The following is a 19,503-nucleotide window of genomic DNA, read 5'->3' as shown; positions in this document are numbered from 1 at the left end:
GAGGAAGTCGGAGATGACAGAGTTTTTAGAGGGCTTGGAGTTCCCTGAGGTAGGGGAGGAAATGCAGGAAGGGCTGGAGGTGCTGTTGGGTCCAAAGGAGGTCCTGTCAGTGATAGGATAGATGCAAACAAGGAAGGCACCAAGACCTGATGCGTTCCTAGTGGAATTTTATAAGAAGTTTGCAGACAGCTGGTTCCGTTACTGATGGGGATGTTCAATGACTACTTTCTCCCAGAGTTCCCTTCCTGTGATGCTTGGGCAAGTATCTTTCTCCCTTCTCTTGAAAAAGGACAAGGATCCTGAGAAACGCGGGTCTTCCCGTCCTATTTCACTGCTTAGACGCTAAGCTGTTATCTAAGGTTCTGGCATTGAGGTTGGAACCCCATCTCCCAGAGTAGTTGGGGAGGACCAGAAGGGATTTGTAAAGGGCTGAAGACTGTCGTCCACTGTGCTTCGACTGCTGAATGTGGTTCTTACACCAGTGGCCAGGCCGAAACCAAAGATAATTGTGTCATTGGATGCAGAAAAGGTATTTGATAGGGTGGAGTGGAGGTACCTCTTTGCGGTGTTTGAGAAGTTTAGGTTGAGCCCCAAGTTTGTTTCGTGGGTACATCTACTGTACAAGGCCCCTTTGGCCAGAGTTCATACAAATACCATGAGTTCGGAGTTTTACCGTTGTAGAGGGTGACAAGGCAGTGGTGTCCTATGTCTCCCCACTTATTTGCATTAACGATTGAGCCATTGGCCATTGCCCTGAGGGCTTCGGACAAGTGGAGAGGGATAGTTCGGGATGGAGTGGTACATAGGGTGTCCCTTAATGCAGATGATCTTTGTTATAGGTGAAGGACCCGGTGTTCACCATGGGGGACATAATGAAGATACTGAAGAGTTTTGGGTTCTTTTCCAGATACAAATTAAATCTGAAGAAGAGCAAGTATTTTCCCATTAACAACCCGGGGAATGAGGACAGTCTGGGGTTACTTCCTTTTTGTTTAGCCAGGTCCAGCTTCTGGTACCCGGGGGTCCAGGTGGCTTGAGATTGGGCCCGACTCTGTAAACTGAATTACATCAGCCTGGTGAGCAAGGTCAAATCTGACCTACAAAGGGGGGGACAACCTTTCTTTGCTTCTGGGGGGTAGGGTCCAGTCAATTAAGGTGAACATTTTGCCAAGATTTATTTTCTATTTCAGCGTCATCTGGTCTTTCTATTTTATTACTGGGCAGCTAATGCAGAGAAGGAGTTGGGATGGTGTGGGGAGCTGGGATCTACCTGGCTGCTGATGGAGTTTGGGTCTTGCAAGGGGTCCAGTTTGTGTGCACTGGGTGATGGCTTCTCTTCCATTCACACTGGCAAGAGGGAAGGGTTGGAAAGACTATGTGACCTATTCCTGGAGGGTGGTTTGCCAGTCTGGAGTCATTGAAAGAGAAGTTTGGGCTCTCGGCCTGGATTCATTTAGATACCTTCAGATGCAAATTTTTTTTAGGCAAACGTTCCTGGCATTCCCAGAGGCACCGTTATTCTCCTTGATAAAGAGGATCCTTTCGTGCGTGGGATCGGAGGGTAGTACGTTCGGTATATATGGGCGGATTCTGCCATAGGACTTTGTCTCGGTATGAAAGCCAAGTGGGAAGAGGAGCTGGGGCCCGTATTGGAGGATGAGGTGTTGAGTGAGGCCTCCGTAGGGTGAACACCACGTGCCCATGTGTGAGGCTGAGTTTGATCCAGCTTAAGGTAGCGTTTAAGACGCACCTGACCAGAGCTAGATTGAGTGGCTTCTTTGTGGGGATTGAAGACAGGGTGTGAGCGTTGTTCGAGGGAGCCAGCTAACCACATACACATATATTGGCCCTGTCCCAAACTGATGGGTTTTGGGGTCTACTTTCTCGCTCATGTCGGCGATTCTGAACATCGAGCTAGAAACCTGTCCCTTACTAGCCATAGTCGGGCTATCGGACTTGCTGGAGCTGCAGAAGGGTGCCGGGGCAGATGTTCTTGCCTTCGCCTCACTGAGGCGAGTCCTGCTGGGATGGAGATTGGCTGCTCTGCTCTGGCTGGGAGACTTCATGGATCTCCTACACCTGGAGAAGGTCAAATACACCATGAGGGGGTTAATTGGGGGGTTCATCCGGAGATGGCGAACGTTTATCGTCTACTTTAAGGAGTTGGCCACTCTCATCTGCTGGGGGGGGGGGGGCGGAGTTGTTCTTACCGGGTGCGTGTGTGTGTGTGTGGGGGGGGGGGGGGTTATGTAGTTGAGCTTGTTGTTCTCGTTTACTGTTTCACTGTTACAATTTCTGTACTTTATGAACTGAAAAAGGTGAATAAAAATATTTAGAAAAAATAAAACTGCACCTGTCTGAAAGAATTGATGGACAAGTCCCACTCGGGTTCTGATTCGTCAGGTGGTTGAGCTTTGGTGGTTGACATTGTTTCAGGGGGTTTCAAATTCTCGGTGTGTTCCACACGGCGGGCAGACTTTTTGCCATGGGAGCGGGTCTTTTTGCCCTGCTTTTGCTCTGATCTGCTATGGGTACGAGTCTTGAGCTTGGGAGACTCCTCTGGTTCATCAACTGGCGAAGTTTTGTTGATTGACGTGGCTTTATCAGGTTGCTTCATTTGCTCAGGATGTTCTGCACGTTGAGAAGACACCTTGCCATGAGAACGACCCCTTTGCTTGTGTTGCTCCTCTACTTCCTCAGATGACGGATGTTTAGTTGCCGTGCCTTTGTCCTTTTCCGCTTGTTCCAGCTGCTTGGCCTGATGCTGGTCCTTGGACGCACTCGCACCTTTTGATCTTTTTCCACCTTCTGCTTCTTCTGCATCTCTACTATTCACGAAGCACTGTTTCCACAATTCCTTGAGGCTTTGCACTATGTTAAATTTATAGTGCAGCTGCAGAGAAGGACAGAAATTCTGGTTAGCTGAATTCCGCAACGGAAGATCTTTTTCACATCTGATTTTCATTATCACCCGCTCCTCCTTCTTACTGACTTGGATAATTTTCCTAAAGGGAGCTGGGACGTGAGCGTTAGCAATAAACTACTTGACAATAGCCATAGATACATACATAGAAGATAGGAGCAGGAGGAGGCCTTTTGGCCCTTCAAGCCTGCTCCGCCATTCATCTGTAAAATCATGCAACTCAATAGCCTAATCCTGCTTTCTCCCCATAGCCTTTGATCCCATTCTTCCCAAGTATTATATCCAGCCGCCTCTTGAATATATTCAATATAGACAAAAGCAAAACACTGTGAATGCTGCAAATATGAAATCAAAACAGAAAATTCTGGAAATACTTGCCTGTTAGCGTCTTTGGAGAGAAACAGAGACAGAGAGACAGAGGGCGCTGTCTACCGGCCGCATCCTGCCGGGACCGGGGTGTGGCGCGGCCGGTAGATCCTGGGAAAGCCCTCTCCCAGGAGTCCCGATAGCTGTTACCCCTCTCTAGGCTAGATTTTGCAAGGCGTTGCAATCTGTGGGCAGGATCCAGTGTCGTATGGCTCACTGAGTTACAAAAACCCACTTTGCTCTGCTCGCACCGGCTCTATTGGCCACCTGGCATCTATCAGCCTCGCTGGGCGCCGTTCAGTACTGCAGTACTCATAAAGGGGGACCAGGCGGAATGGTACCTGGGGGGTCTCCAAGACGCTCAGAGGCTCTTGGGTGGCCAGCCTCTGGCAGAGTGACACCCTGGCACTGCTGGTGCCACCTGGGCACCTTGGCACTGCCACCCAGGCACCATGGTAGTGCCACCCAGGTGCCAGCTTGGCACTGCCAGTGTGCCCAGGTAGCACTGGCAGGGGTGCAGCCATGGTCAGGCTTGCAGTGCCAGGTGCCAGGCTGGCATGGAATTTTGCCCATGCTGAGATTGGGCCCTGGGGGGGGGGGGGGGGGGGGATCCCGTCCATGTAAGGTACAGAGAGGGGGGTGTTCTGTTATGCTCTTGTCATAGCATAAGCTGCTTCCTTGATGTGCACTCTGACAAAGGAAGATTGGAGATAGCTTTAACACGTTTATTAAACTATTAACAATTCTCCTACTTGGATTCGACGCTACTGTTAATCCTGCTATAGTTACACAGACTGGCGAACCAGTCTGCTACAATCCACGTGGTGGGAGTGATGTTCAATCAACCCTGTGTCTGTACTCACTGAGAGTCTCCACTGGAAAGAGACTGAGCATGTGTGATGTGTCCTTTTATATGGGTTGGTGTAATGCCCTCCTGTGGTAGTGTCACCTCTGTGTGTATCGTGACTGCCCATTGGTCGTGTAATACCTTACTGACCTATTGGTTGAATGTCTGTGTGTCATGTCTCTGGTGTTCCCTCTAGTGTCTAACTAGGTGTAGTGCATGTACATTAACCCTTTGTGTACTTAGTGATGTATATCATCACATCCCCCCCTTTTTTCGTGTTACATATTTTCTGTACAGTGTTAAAGAAAATTGAACAAACTAGGTAGATGAGTGATACTCTGTACAAGTTATGATAACAGTGATCATTAAACAATAAGTCCAAATCATATGTATGAGTCCAAAGTTCATTAATTATTATGGTCGAGTGGCTTTCTTGTTTGGTTGGTGAGTTGGTGATGTTGATGGTGGCATTGCATTGTAAACGCCATCAGTGTCCCTGTGCTGAAGGAACCATGAAGTGGTCAAGTCACTTTGTTGTCTGATTTGGACTCTTTTTTTTTGATGCTTGTGGTGGTAATTCTTGATGGCATCTGTCCTGAAAGCCAGGTTGCCTGTTGGTAGTGCAGCAAAAGTGAATTGGTAAGATGCATCATCCTGCCATGGTATGTCATTGCACTGAACTGAACAGTAACAGTGTCCCTCATGGGCAGAGTTGTACCATGTTGTGCCAGTCGTAGTTCCATTGGTGTTGTTTTTGTCATGCTTGTTGTCGACGTTGTTGCCTTTGGTACGCTCCTTGGTACGCTCTTTGATGTTGTTGTTGTGGTGGTTGGTTTTGTTGTCGTGTTTGCTGCGCTCAAGGACCACACTCTGTGTATAATACGAGTCCTTTACACAGTTACTCGTGTCAGCATCCTTTGTGGCATCTGCTGTTTCATTGAGCGTGCCGTCACTGAGTCTGCGGTGCTCCCCGTCTGGAGTCATGTCTGGCTTACTTGAATCAGCTTTGGTTTGTCGATGCTCCCTGTCTGGAGTCTGGTCTGTTTCACCGGAGTCAGTTTTGGCTTCTTGATGCTCCCCGTCCGGAGTCATTTCAGGTTCACTTGCATCGTCTGAGGTCTCTTGAAGCTCCACGTCTGGAGTCATTTTAGGTTCACTTGAAACGTCTGAAGTTTCGTGATGCTCCCTGTCCGGGGTCAAAACAGTCAGGAATGCATTTGCTTGCGGAGAGGCTCGAGCGAGTGAGGTTTGAAGTAACGTGGTGTCACCGGAGTCACCAGTAGTCTTGCTGTGATTGTCGAGTGCCTCTGTACATTCTAGCTGAGGTCTGTCACGTTGCACATCTGGTATGGGAAGTGGAATGCCGTCGTCACTGGTCGCACATACAGTGGGTAGAACCTCAGTGTGTTCTTGTGTTCACTTGAGCTGGGTAGACTGTCAGAGTCTTCTTCTTGTTCACTGGAGCATGGTAGACTGTCATAGTCTGCTTGCTGTACACTTGAGCATGGCAGACTGTCATAGTCTTTCTGTTGTTCACTTGAGCGTGGCAGACTTGCATTGTCTGCTGCTGGTTGCTCAGAGGAGGTTGCTAGACCCTCATGGTCTTGTTCATGCAAGGACTGCGCTTTGGAGTCTTGCATTGCTTCTATCGTGGAGGCTGTCCACGAGCTCGCTGTGGAAGCTTGTGTCACTCCCTCTGTGGAGTCTTGCAGAGTTCCTTGTGTGGAATCGTGCATTGGTCTCTCTGTGGAAACTGTCATCACTTCTTGTTCATGCAAGGACTGCGCTCTGGAGTCTTGCGTTGCTTCTATCGTGGAGTCTGTCCAGAAGCTCGCTGTGGAGGCTTGTCACTGGAGTCACTTCTTGTGTAGAGACGTGCAGTTGTCTCGCTGTGGAGTCTTTCATCACTTTCTGTGTAGAAGCTGGGACCCTTTGTGGTGCATTGACCACTCTCTGTTTGGAGTCGGGGACCCTTCGCGGTGCGTGGACCACTCTCTGTGTGGCAGCAGGCCGCTCTCTGTGGGCTTGTACTGCTCTCTGTCTCTTGGTGTCAGGCCGCAGCATAATCCTACACTACGAGTCGGGATGTCATATCTGCTAAGCTGAAAATCCTCAAATCCGAAGAACTCGTCGTCGGGGTCGTCAATGTGCAACACGTCCAGTTGCGGTTCGAATTTGGTACTGGGGTAGCCTCCCAAGGTGAAAGCTTCGTCTGAGTCATTGTCTTCCAAGACCATATCATCACGTTTTGTGTCGGAGCTGGCATTGGGCTCGCGATGTCCAAAGAAGAATTCAAGGCCTGAGTCATAGTCTTCAAGGACTGTATCATCTCTTTGGGCGGTGCTAACTGCATGTTGCAGGGTTCTGCGGAGGTTACTTTCAGCTACTGGTCGAATTTCAGACATTGTGCTGTCGTTGCAGGTGAAAGAATCTGGTTTTGAGGCTTTAAATTATTTTTTCCGTGTTTTGGGACATTTCCCTTTAAGTGGGTGTGGTCCGGGGCCTCTGACATCACGACGCGTGTGACATAGTGCGTAGGAAGCGATTGTGCATAGGCAGATTGCTGTTCCGTTACTTGGGGCCTTTTTCGCAATTGCGCATGCGCGGCTTCCCGTGCATGCGCACACGGACGTTCCCGTTCTGTGCACTCTTCGCGCAACTGCGCATGTGCAGCACCTTTTACAAGATGGCTGCAGTTCAAAACTGCCGTTCGTTGCTGCAAGCCTACCTCGTGGTGAGTTTTGGCACCTCTTTTACCTTTTCTTCTTGTATGTTCCTCGCAGAATTCTTCGAATTTGTCCAGGACTGCCTGGAAGTCGCTCTTCTTTTGCCCCTTTGAGTATTTGAAGGTCTGGAAGATTTCAGCTGCTTCTGGACCCGCGATGGTAAGTAGAAGCTTTATTTTTTCTGCATCCGCCACGCCATCTAAGTCGGACACTACCAGGTAGAACTCGAATCTCTGCCTGAACCAACGCCAGTTTTCACTGAGATTGCCTTGGTACCTGAGCGGTTGTGGAATCGAAATCCCGAACATCATCTTGCCTGGCTGTTGTTGCTGTTTGTCACTGTTCGCTGAGTTGCAATTTTCTGGATTTAACAGTTCACTCCTGGAACCATGTTTTGTTATGCTCTTGTCATAGCATAAGCTGCTTCCTTGATGTGCACTCTGACAAAGGAAGGTTCAGACTTGGAGATAGCTTTAACACGTTTATTAAACTATTAACAATTCTCCTACTTGGATTTGACGCAACTGTTAATCCCGCTATAGCTACTCAGACTGACGAACCAGTCTGCTACAATCCACGTGGTGGGAGTGATGTTCAATCAACCCTGTGTCTGTACTCACTGAGAGTCTCCACTGGAAAGAGACTGAGCATGTGTGATATGTCCTTTTATATGGGTTGGTGTAATGCCTTCCTGTGGTAGTGTCACCTCTGTGTGTATCGTGACTTCCCATTGGTCATGTCCTATCTTACTGACGTATTGGTTGATTGTCTGTGTGTCATGTCTCTGGTGTTCCCTCTAGTGTCTAGCTGGGTGTAGTGTACGTACATTAATCCTTTGTGTACTTACAGTGTTGTATATCACCACAGGGGAATCGATGACCTCCCTTATAGGTGAATTGGGTATTGGGGGGGGGGGGGGGGGGGGGGGTCTGGTGGTCGATCTGTTCCTGCCGTCCTGATCGCTTCCTGTACTGAGGATCTCCGCTCCTCAGTGGGCACTCTGGGTACTAAAAACAAGGGTGCAGGTAGATCGCCGGGTTGTTCCGGACGCTGTTAATCCCGCACATGACGGACTCTTTTTCTTTTAGTTAGATCGCGCCCAGAGACAAGCCAATGACCCATCATCAAAACTGAAGAAGAGAGAGATAGTTGTTTGTTAGTACAGACCTCGAGTATTGCGGAAAGAAGACTTGGGGCAGAATTGTGCGCAATGTGCACAAAGTGCTGGCAGGGAAGAGAAACCCGATGTGGTACTCCCCAGCTGCACAGCCAAGTTTTCTCTCCAGATTCTTTGGCACTCTGTGCACAGAAAACCTGGGGATGTGACTTCTGCCATCATGCTCGTGGGGCGGAGCCTGACAGAGCTGGCAAAGCCAGGCCCAGAAACAGCGTTCCCTGATCTGCTTTAAAACAAAACACCCGCCTGCCTGCCATCTCCCCACAGAAATGGACAATCCCCACCCCCCACAAGCACTGGGGAATTCTTTATGGGATAGGGTGGCGCATATGGTGGGGGAGCCAGCTAATTATGTAAAAATGTATTTAAATGAGGTTCCCATCATCATTACATCATTACTGAGGGGCGGGGGGAAATTGGAGAATGAGATCTCGCTGATGAGAATCTCGTTTTCCGACACTCGTAATATTTTGGGCCCACGTCACCATTTACACTCATTGCAAACGCGGGCTCAAAATCGCCCCATATTGTTGAATCTTTACATCTAGCACTCATAAGGACAATTCACAAGAATACCAAATATAAAGGGAACAACAATTTATACTACATGGGAATAGAGTGCTGATTGATTGGCAAGTGGACACTGATAGGTAGAGGCATTGCCATGGAGAATGCACTAGTAAACTGATGACTGACAGTTAACTGCCAAGCTTTGTTTAGCTCAAATCAGGCAAGTTGACTCTGATTGGTCATGAAAAATGAACCAAAGAATGTTGTTGCCTATGTTGTTTAGCTGAAAATGACACAATGTGTGTACGTTTTCTTTCTGTCTACAAAGGATAGGGCCCTGTGTATTAATACATGTAGCTCCTACCACACAAAATGAGCCAGACTGCGATCCCAATCACTCAGGATTGTTTAGAAAATGCTGTCCAATCGCAGAATCACATCTAATGCTGACCATTATGTTTTGAGTTTTTAAAGCACGAGCTGGTTGGGTGCTGTCAGTACCTTGCTGTCAGCCGAAGGGACATGCTGTTTGCTATGATCCACCAGTCTTTGAGACAGACGGCCTACATACCGAGTATCACATCAGCACCAAATTTGATATACCACATTACTTATTTATGTGATAAGCAGAAAGTATTTTTTGGCTTGACTTCAGCATCCTGTTAGCAGTGAATACCACTTGTGTTGCTACTGCACAGTATCAGCATGAAACAGCTAGCTTCAAGGGCAGCACGGTAGCATTGTAGGGCAGCACGGTAGCATTGTGGATAGCACAATTGCTTCACAGCTCCAGGGCCCCAGCTTCGATTCCGGCTTGGGTCACTGTCTGTGCGGAGTCTGCACATCCTCCCAGTGTGTGCGTGGGTTTCCTCCGGGTGATCCGGTTTCCGCCCACCGTCCAAAGATGTGCAGGTTAGGTGGATTGGCCATGATAAATTGCCCTTAGTGTCCAAAATTGCCCTTAGTGTTGGGTGGGGTTACTGGGTTATGGGGATAGGGTGGAGGTGTTGACCTTGGGTAGGGTGCTCTTTCAAAGAGCCGGTGCAGACTCGATGGGCCGAATGGCCTCCTTCTGCACTGTAAATTTTATTCGATGATGATAATCAACTGTTGCTCAAATGTTTGAGATAACTTACCCTCCAAACGTAATCTGAGGTAGACTGGGCATTTTTTGGAACCGAAGTTGGTGGCCTTTTGGCCCATTCAAGAGTTTGGTAGCCAGTATCCTGCCGGATGGCTTTGATGCGCTCTATTTTGGCATCAAACTTGCAGGGTGAGAAAATTCTTTTGCATTTGGTATTCTTGCAAACTGTCCTGATGAGTGCAAGATGAAAAGCTTTTTAAAAAAAAAAAAAATTCCCATTAAGGGGCAATGTGTGGCCAATCCACCTACCTTGCACCTCTTTTTGTTGTGGGGGTGAGTCCCACGCAGACACGGGGAGAATGTGCAAACTCCACATGAAAATGAAAATGAAACATGGACAGTGACCCGGGGCTGGGATCGAATACGGGTCCATGGCGCCGTGAGGCAGCGGTGCTAACCCCTGCACCACCGTGCCACCCAAGATGAATTGCTTTGACAACATGTGTTGTTTCTCAACTGATGGAAATTTAATGGGTGCGATTCACCGGCCGTCAATCGCTCTTGCTCGAATGCCGTGTGAATCCCAGGAGAGGCCACTCGTGGGCTTCCCAGAGATCTTCATGCCTCGCGGGATTCACCCACACAGAGCAGGACCAAACAGCATGCGTGAAGCCAGTTTTAACTCAACTTCGGTGAACTTACCTGGGATCCATCGGCCTCACGGGATTCACCGGCCTCCCCAGCGAGGCCGCAGCCGGGTGCCGGTCTAAGTGTTGTAGCGAGCAGGAATTGCCGCGAGCTTCCCGAGGCCGGCAACGCAATTCAACGTTAATTGGTCCACGAAACAAGGCTTCAAGGGATTCTCGGCGCAAATGAGGGCTCACCAGCTGATTCGCCTGGACCACGCTCGCCAGCCCCCTGCTAACAAGTGAGCAGCACTTAAGCAGCAATTGCTCAGCCAACCACAGCCAGCTCGCAATAATGGCACCGAGGAGACAAGCCCCAAGATTTGGGGACGCTGACCTAGGCAGGCTCCTGGACGTGGTGGAGGCCAGGAGGGATGTCCTGTTCCCCCGAGTGTCCTGGAGGGTTACCCACAGGGCAGCAATGCTGCCAAGGACAAGGTGGCGGTAGCCATCAGCTCGGGGAGTGAGACCAGGAGGACCGTCCTTCAGTGCCAGAAAAAAGGCCAATGACCTGCACCGGGCAGCACGAGTGAATAGGCACCAACCCCCCTCCCCCCAAAAAGGGACTATCCACCCCCTGCAAACATCCCAGGCGACCCCTAGCCCTCCATACCCCCCCCCTCCTCTCAACTTCCCTCCCCAACCCCGCCTTCACACCCCCTCTCCCACCACCGTGAACCACGCGTGTGGCTAACGATGACCTCGCTTGTGTCTCCTCAGGAAAAGCTTTCCCACAGTCGGTGGGGGAGGGCCCAGACTGGTGGTGGGGTGCAGGACATCAGAATCCTTACCTCTTCGAGGAGTGAGCCCTGAAGGTGACTGGTGTGGCCGAGGACAGAGCGGTCACCAACGCGGAGGCTGGCAGTCACAGCAGAGGTGAGGAACCTTTCTCTTCATGGTGCACATCATGGGTGGGATTTTATTCATGGGAAAGGGGCTTGGGTACTTGAAACTGGCATGCTCTGAAAGATAGCGATGGCAGCGGGGAAAAGGCAACTTGCCCACAGTGAAAACGATCACTTAAGTCTAATAAAGAGCTTGTTGTCAGCTTGTTACAGGGCCAGTTTTGTATTATCTTTCTAAGGCTCAAATTTGATACGCCGTCAGAACCATAGCATGGAGAAGGGGGCAATGACATGGTGGGGAGTGAGATGAGCAAGAGGCAGAATATGAGGATAGAAGGATCAGAGAAAACCCTCATTTGCAGTTGTGCTGGGTAGGAAGAATTACAACTTCCATCTTTGCAATCTTGACAAGGGCATTTTGTGTGGGGGGTGTATGCACGCAGTCTTGAAGGGGTAGTTGGGAGGGATGGGGGATCAGTTCCTTCTCTGATGGGTCTCGTGTTCATTTTGGACGGGGGCAAGGCTCGAAGTAAGACTCCATATTCAATTGTCAATGAGGGAAAGGCATTAGAGAAAACTTGATCAAGTTTCTCCAATCTTCCTCTGACCAGTGATGAGGACCATTTACTGGAGCAATGGCAAACCCCTTGGAAAAGAGGTGAGGACAGAGGGACAGGAAGGCTCCAGACCCCTCCAGCTTACACCGTCTATAGCAGAACACTCCATCACTCTACCAACCTTCACTTTGTATTCGCCTGCGTTTTGGAGTAGAAAACACAAGAAGTTAGCTTTAGTGCAACAACTTTCCAGGTGTTTTATGCCTGAATATTTCATTACTATTTGCATCAGAAATATCCAAGTAACCCTCAAAGGAACACAACTGACATGGTGGCCTGCGCTCGCTTTACAAGATGCCAGTGGTGGTTGGCCTCTTTGTGGAAACTTTGGGGGGTGGCACCCCAAAGGTTGCTGCACCTGCATCACTGTAGGGGCAGCCTCTGTCACAAGGCGTGTCTCTTTAGATATTTCCCTTGTTGGAAGGGCCACAGGAGGTGGATAAGGATGACAAAGCTCAGTGACATCCTGTCCCTCTTCCGCCACATCACCAACTGTTGTACCCCCCCAGCCATCCCATGGCATCCTTGATAGCTGGAGCATAGCTGCCATCCTTGTCATGCTCTCTTGAGCCATTTGCGACATCGACCAGTCAATGCTACAGGCTGCACCATGCATTCTGTGTATGTCAGTGCGCTGGTTCTGCATGCACTCGGAGTGATGCCACATATGGTTCTCTACGAGGTTGGCCACCCTCTCAATGAAGGAGCTCATGGAGTCTAAGCATTGAGTCATTGGGAAGCAGATGAGATGAATGGGATCCTCCATTCTCATCCCATGATGCAGCGCTTCAGGTGACTTCAACATTTGCACTCACAGCTTACACTAATTCTCTAGTTAGAGCTGCCTGCATTGTGACTGCCAAGGGAAGCCCACGTCCAGTTGAGCAGGGCTGTTTGTCCTCCATCGTCCAAGGGCGACTGGTCACAGCACATCCTGCTTGTACAAACTTTCATGCTCTTATGTGATGTACACATCATCCTGTGCCACTCTCTCTAACAATGTGAGGACCCATAGAGGGGTGAGTAGCTGCACTGATGGAGGATGTGCAAAAGAGATGTGACAGCATGCTGTCTTCCCTGATTCCTAAGGATCTTGTGAGTGTTGTGTGGGCTCCTGCCACTCTGTGGCTGCCTCTGTGGGAGACACAAGTGAAGATAGTCATGCGTTATTGGTACAATCAATAGGTACTCATACTGTCAAGAACAAAATTAAATGACAGCTTTGGCATTGACAGCCCATTGCACACAGAGCATTGTCATGCATCCGCTGGACATGGAGATGTTAATATACTTTCACCTTGTCTATGGTGAATCTTTTTCCTCATCCCCATCCTCTCTGGCCAGGTCAATAGCCAGCTCCTCAAAATGCACCAGCAATGCAAACTGTGCCATTCCATCCAGGTGTCCCCCCCCTCATTCTCCCTTGCATTCAGTTCCATTTTGCTGAAGAACAATATAATTAGGACAAGGCCTCTTCGCCACTCACAAGTTATATTTGCATACACTAATGCAGTCTGCACTCCAGCCTTCTGTTCTGTTCTCTCCCATGCGTAGGAGAACTCTATACATCCTCATGGTGTCACTTCTCTTTTGCACTCTTTTCACTGCTGATCAGACGGCATGCCATTTGGATTCATCTTTGCACTCACCTTTCCAGCCCTGAGAAGGTCAGTGAACTACTGAAACACTGCACCCAGCTCCTCCTCATCGCTCCTCTGCTACGGACTTCATGAGCCACCACCAGCCACGCCCTCCCTGGGAGTCTTCAAGGCTTTCTCTTGTCACTGGCAAAGAACAGGATGCTTCTTCTATCTGTCACCACCTCATGTAGCACCTCCAGTGAGACATTCGGGAAATAGGGGACAGGAGGCTGGAGGTTGCCCTGGTATGGGGAGCCTCCTTTCTCCTTGCCCTTTGCTCAGCACCCTCTTCCATCCTTTGGGTGAACAACAACATCTTTTAGGAAAAATATTTTTCGTAAAAGACATTTTGCATATGTACATAGAAATATCAGAAAACCCGATATCCACAGCAACAAAGAGCACAGGCCCACAACAACACCTGATGCCAAGGCGGACAATAACAGTTCTGCTCTGGAAGATGTTTTGCTCCTGATTTTTCACCCTCTTCTTGTTTCACTCACAATTTTCTGTGTCCCGCTCCATCTTTTGACACCAATTTCTCTATTTTGATTTAAAAAGCACTCTGGCTATGTTTATAAGTAAAATGTATTATATACGCGCAAGGTGCTACATCAATCCCCAACATCATATTCATTGTTGTAGAATTAAAACAAAAGATGCTGGAAATACTCAGCAGGTCAGGCGGCATACGTCAGAGAGGAGCAGAGTTAACCATTTAGGTCAATGATATTTGGGCAGCACTTACCTTTATCATAGGTTCACTATCTCCTTGAGGACACAAAATTTTATTCTGTGTTATAACTTAATGGTGATCTGTGCATCAGAACATACAGTGCCTATGGCTGGGCAGCCTCTGTTGTAAAGTTTTGAGAAGAATCTTCAAAACTTTTCCATCCTGAAAATACAGCCTGTGATTTTCAGCATGTTGAGTTACTAAATATTTACCTCGGGGTTCTTCCTCTCAAAGACTTCTTCCTCAATGAATGAAACTTCAACAGGAGATGGGGATCGCTGTGGGGTGCGGACACCAGCTATTACCTCATTCAGGATCAGTTCAATTATGGCCTTCTTTTCCTTCTCCTCAAGTTCTTCCTGAAATGGAATAAAACACACCAGATAGCAGATGAATAGACAGCAAGGTGGGAAGATTCACCATCCTGAGCTTTCTAGCGAGCTTGATGTTAAGATTCACGAGTTGCTGAAACATAATTGGAAATGATTGTGAATGCGACAATGCATTTATTCTTCAAAAGGAACACACCAACATTTTCAAAATCTGGGTCTTCCAAGTGGCTCATGCAGCATGCACTTCCTAACTTTTTTCATGTCAAAAGGTTAACCTGGTCATCCTTATGATGTACCCCAGAAGTGGACCCCATATTCATTAAAAGTGACAATTGCGTATTTCACCTAACACGTTTTTTGGTTCATTTAGAGTCAACTGCCATCACCCCTAGATTTTGTGCAAATTTGATAATTTTCCTCGAATCCAAGTTATAAATGACTCACCTAATGAAGGAGCTACGCTCCGAAAGCTAGTGGTTCCAAATAAACCTGTTGGACTTTAACCTGGTGTTGTAAGATTACTTACTGTGCCCACTCCAGTCCAACGCCGGCATCTCCACATCAAATTATAAATGGAAATTGATCCATGACTATTTCCTGGGACACACCACCCAAACCCGAGCCCACTCTATCTTACTTCTTTCCAAAGGGAATTCCTTATACACACTTAGATTTTAGTATAAGCCCACATTTTCAGTTTCTGAAGTATTTTTTAATGAAGAACTTTCTCAATTGCCGACAGCTAATCAAAGGACATCATCTGGGTTTCCACCGTCCTTGTGGTAGTTACCCATCAGATGAATTTCATACAGGCTCAAATGTATGCTTAGAGTTAAGAGTCATTATGGCACAGAAGGAGACCACTGGGGTTATCGACTTCATGCCAGCTCTCTCTAGAGCAACCATGTCAGACCCACTCTATTTCCATAGCCCTGAACATTCCCTCAAGTGCCCATCCAATTTCCTTTCAAAATTTTTGATTGACTGTTTCTACCACCTTCCTAAGCAGCAAGTTCCAGGTCATTATACTCACTGCATAAAAAAAGTTCTGCTTTACATCCCCCTCCGTCTCGTGCCCGAAACCTTAAGTCCTAGCCTTTGTAAATGGGTGAGGAAATGTGCTGAGTGCCACGTATTGCTGTTCCTCATTAAATAAATAACATGCTGAAAACCACTTGGCAGATCAAGATTTAAAAATGTGTTACAGAATGTACTTTAGGTAAGGAACTGCCTTTCAGAGGTGTAGAGAAGCATGCCAGGTGCAGCTCTAGCCGTATGTGAAAATTGAGGTACCAACCAGGTGAAGCTTAAACACACATCTACAAGCATTCTAAAGAATAGAAGCCGCATGCTAGAGTTAAGTGATCCCGTGGGGGGCATCCGGGAGGATTTCCTGCCAGCGGGAGACTGGGAGATTCCTGGACCAGTAGGATGGTCTTGGAACAGTAGTGGACTCGCCAACACTAAGGACGTTCAAATGGTCATTGGATAAACATATGGACAATAAGGGAATAGTGTAGATGGGCTTTAGAGTGGTTTCACAGGTCGGCGCAACATCGAGGGCCGAAGGGCCTGTACTGCGCTGTAATGTTCTATGTAACCAATGGATCAGATCAAAGTTATAAAGTCAAGTCACCTAATTGTTAATGATCGTCGTCATCAGTTGTTCCCCGATTAGAGGATGATGTCTACTCAGGTGACTGAACAGGCTGATTCTCAACGACTGATCTTTGGGCACATGCGGCAGGACTTTCCAGGATGTAGTGGGATTTGGAGTGAAGAATTTGCTTTTTTCTCCTTTCCTTTTCTACTGTCATTGTACCTCATAGTTTTGTTTCAGAAAATATTTTATTGAAGCATATGTAATTTTCACAGTTTAACACATTAACATCTCTTAAACAAACGCACGGGCCGACAAACGTAAAGAAAGAAAAAACAACCTACAGAACAACACCCTCTCCTGCCCCTGCTCTATTCCCTAGCTGCCCGTAAACTATATTCTCTGTCCCGATGTAACATTGCCATGCCTCCTGGTTTCATCCCCCCCCCCCCCACCCTTACTGTTGATGTTCAATTTTCCTTGAAGTAGTCTATGAATGGCTGCCATCTCTGGGCGAACCCTTGAATTGATCACCTCAAAGCAAATTTCATTTTCTCTAGACTGAGAAACCCTGCCATATCACTGACCCACACTGCTGACTTCGGGGGCTCAGAGTCCCTCCATCCCAACAAAATCCATCTCCTGGGCCACCAGAGAGGAGAAGGCCAGAACATCGGCCTCCTTCCCCCCCCCTTGGCCTCTGGATCTTCCGAAACCCCAAATATTGCCAATTCTGGACTTGGAGTTACCCTTCCTTCCAGGAGCTCTGACATAACGTCTGCAAATCCCTGCCAGAATCCCCTCATTTTCGGACTTTCCCAAAATATATGTACGTGGTTCGCCGGGCTACCCCCACACCTCCCACATCTGTCCTCAATCTCCTCAAAGACCCTGCTCATCCAGGCTACCGTCATGTGGGCCCTGTGGACCACCTTGAACTGGATCAAGCTAAGTCTCAGCATGAATTGACTCTCTTCAGGGCTTTTTCCCACAGCTCGAATTCTATCTCCCCACCCAGCTCTTCCTCCCACTTCCTCTTCACCTCCCTGATAGGGGCCCCTCCCCACTCCATCAAATCCTTGTATATCTCCGAGGCCCTCCCCTCTCCAACCTCTGTTTTTGATATCATCATATCTTGTAACCCCCTCAGGGGGAGGAGAGGAAAGCCAGGATCCTGCCTCCGGACAAAACCCCGTACCTGGAGGTATCGAAACCCGTTCCCCCCCCCCCGGCAACTCAAGCTCCTCCTCTCATGCCTCCAAGGTCGGGAAACCCGCCTGAATGAATAGGTCCCCAAATCTCTCAATCCCTGCCCGCCGACATCCCTTAAAGCCCCCATCCAGCCCACCTGCGGCAAATCAGTGACCACACTCCAATCTCATGTGTTGCCTCCATTGCCCTCACGCCCTAAGTGCTGCCACCACCACAGGGCTCATAGTGTATGAAGCCGGTGAAAACGGCAGGGGCGCCGTCAGTAAGCCTCCAAACTCGTAGCCTTACAGGATGCCATTTCCACTCGCTCCCACACCGACCCTTCCCCCACTACCTACTTCCCAACCATCGATATGTTAGCTGCCCAGTAATAGTTAATACAGCTTGGGAGGGCCAAGTCCCCCTCTCCGCGACCCCGTTCCAGGTGTGCCTTTTTTACTCTAGGAGTTTTACCCGCCCACACAAAACCCAATATCACCGCGTCATTTTCCTGAAAAAAGCCTTTGGGATAAAAATCAGAAGACATTGAAAAAAGAAGAGCAGTCTTGGAAGTGCCGTCTTCTTTACCGTCTGGACCCTCCCCGCCAACATCAGCGGGAGCATGTCCCATCTGCGAAAATCCCTTTTCATTTGATCCACCGCTTTGCCCAGATTTAACTTATGAAGCCGCCCCCAATCCTTAGCCACTTGAATCCCCAGATATCTAAAACTCCTCTCAACCACTCTGAACGGCAACTCCCTCAGTCTCCTTTCCTGCCCCTGTGCCTGGATCCCGAACATCTTGCTCTTTCCCATTTAACTTGTCACATGAAAATCGCCCAAATTCTCCTAGTATCTCCATGATTTCGGCAATCTCCCTCACCGGGTCTGTGACATAGAGCAACAAATCGTCCGCATATAGAGAGACTCTGTGCTACCCCCACACCCCCTCCCCCCTTACTATCCCTCGCCAAGCATTTGATGATCTAAGGGCCATTGCCAAGGGATCTGTGGCCAGGGCAAACAGAAATGGGGAGAGCAGACATCCCTGTCTTGTCCCCCTGCAGAGACTAAAATACTCTCACTAAAATACTCTCTCGGTTGGTTCTTACATTTGCCACCGGAGTCTGATATAACAGCTGGACCCAATCCACAAATCCCTGCCCGAACCCAAACCTGCCTAAAATGTCCCATAGGTACTTCCACTCCACCCAGTCAAAAGCTTTCTCCGCGTCCATGGCTACTACCACCTCAGCCTCACGCCCCTCCGCTGGGCATCATTATAACATTAAGAAGCCGTCTAATATTGGACGTCAGGTGCCTGCCCTTCACAAATCCCGTCTGATCCTCCCAGATTACCTCCGGGACGCAATCCTCTATTCGAGTGGCCAAGATCTTTGCCAGCAATTTAGCATCAACGTTCAACAGGGAAATTGGCCTGTACGATCCACAGCTCTCCGGGTCCTTATCATGCTTCAGGATGAGAGAAATTGATGCCTGTGATAATGTTGGGGGGAGTACTCCCAGCTCCCGTGACTCATTAACCAGGGGCTTCCGGTGACGGCGGGTGGGAGGCAGCCGCACAAAGGAGGGCTCCCATTCGGGAACGGCAATTTCGGGGCTTTAAGCCCGGTCCCAGGGTCCACGGAGGTGGCAAAAGCAGGGAGAAGGCACAGAGGAGGCACAGTGAAGGCACAGTAAAGATAAATGTCGAGGGTGAGCAAAAAAACGGCCGTAAAATAAACAGCTGAAGATCTGTCGGGGAGTGGAAAGGTCACCATGGGGTCACCAAGGAAAATGGAGGCTGGAGCACCAGGGGAGGCCGCATTGCTTACGGCTGAAGAAATAACTAAGGTGATGGCTGTGGAATTCGAAAGGCAGTTTACAAAATACATGGAGACAATGAGGAAGGCGATGAGGGAGGTTTTGAGTGTGTTGGTGGAGGAGGCGATTTCCCCGGTGACGACGGCGGTGGCGAGCACAGTAGCGGAGGTGTGGGAGCAAGGGGAGGCGCTGAAGGAAGTGGAGGAGACCTTATTGCAGCACGGTGATCAACTTACCTCGATGGGGAAGGAGATGCGGAAGGTGATGGAGATTAACAAGGATCTGCGAGGAAAAACGTAAGACTTGGAAAACAGATCCAGGCGACAGAATTTGAGGATTGTGGGGCTGCCCGAAGGAGTTGAAGGACCAAGGCCAACTGAGTATTTTGCCGCGATGCTG

The 19,503-nt window shown here is 48.8% G+C and overlaps 1 protein-coding gene across 3 annotated transcripts in view; it reads right to left on the bottom strand.

Moving 5' to 3' along the window:
* The window catches only part of mycbpap (mycbp associated protein), a 233,198-nt gene that overhangs the window by 66,146 nt on the left and 147,549 nt on the right, over window positions 1-19,503 (bottom strand). For all 3 annotated transcript variants that reach the window (XM_072483208.1, XM_072483204.1, XM_072483207.1), the window contains exons 13-14: window positions 14,370-14,516; window positions 2,354-2,893 (exon numbers count right to left, since the gene is read on the bottom strand). In XM_072483208.1, coding sequence (XP_072339309.1) covers window positions 2,354-2,893; window positions 14,370-14,516 — 687 coding nt within the window. The remainder of the gene's footprint in view (window positions 1-2,353; window positions 2,894-14,369; window positions 14,517-19,503) is intronic.

The sequence above is a fragment of the Scyliorhinus torazame genome, chromosome 18 (genome assembly GCF_047496885.1).
Source record: "Scyliorhinus torazame isolate Kashiwa2021f chromosome 18, sScyTor2.1, whole genome shotgun sequence".
In the NCBI taxonomy this organism is placed as follows: Eukaryota; Metazoa; Chordata; class Chondrichthyes; order Carcharhiniformes; family Scyliorhinidae; genus Scyliorhinus; species Scyliorhinus torazame.
This window is presented reverse-complemented; position numbering and strand designations above follow the sequence as displayed.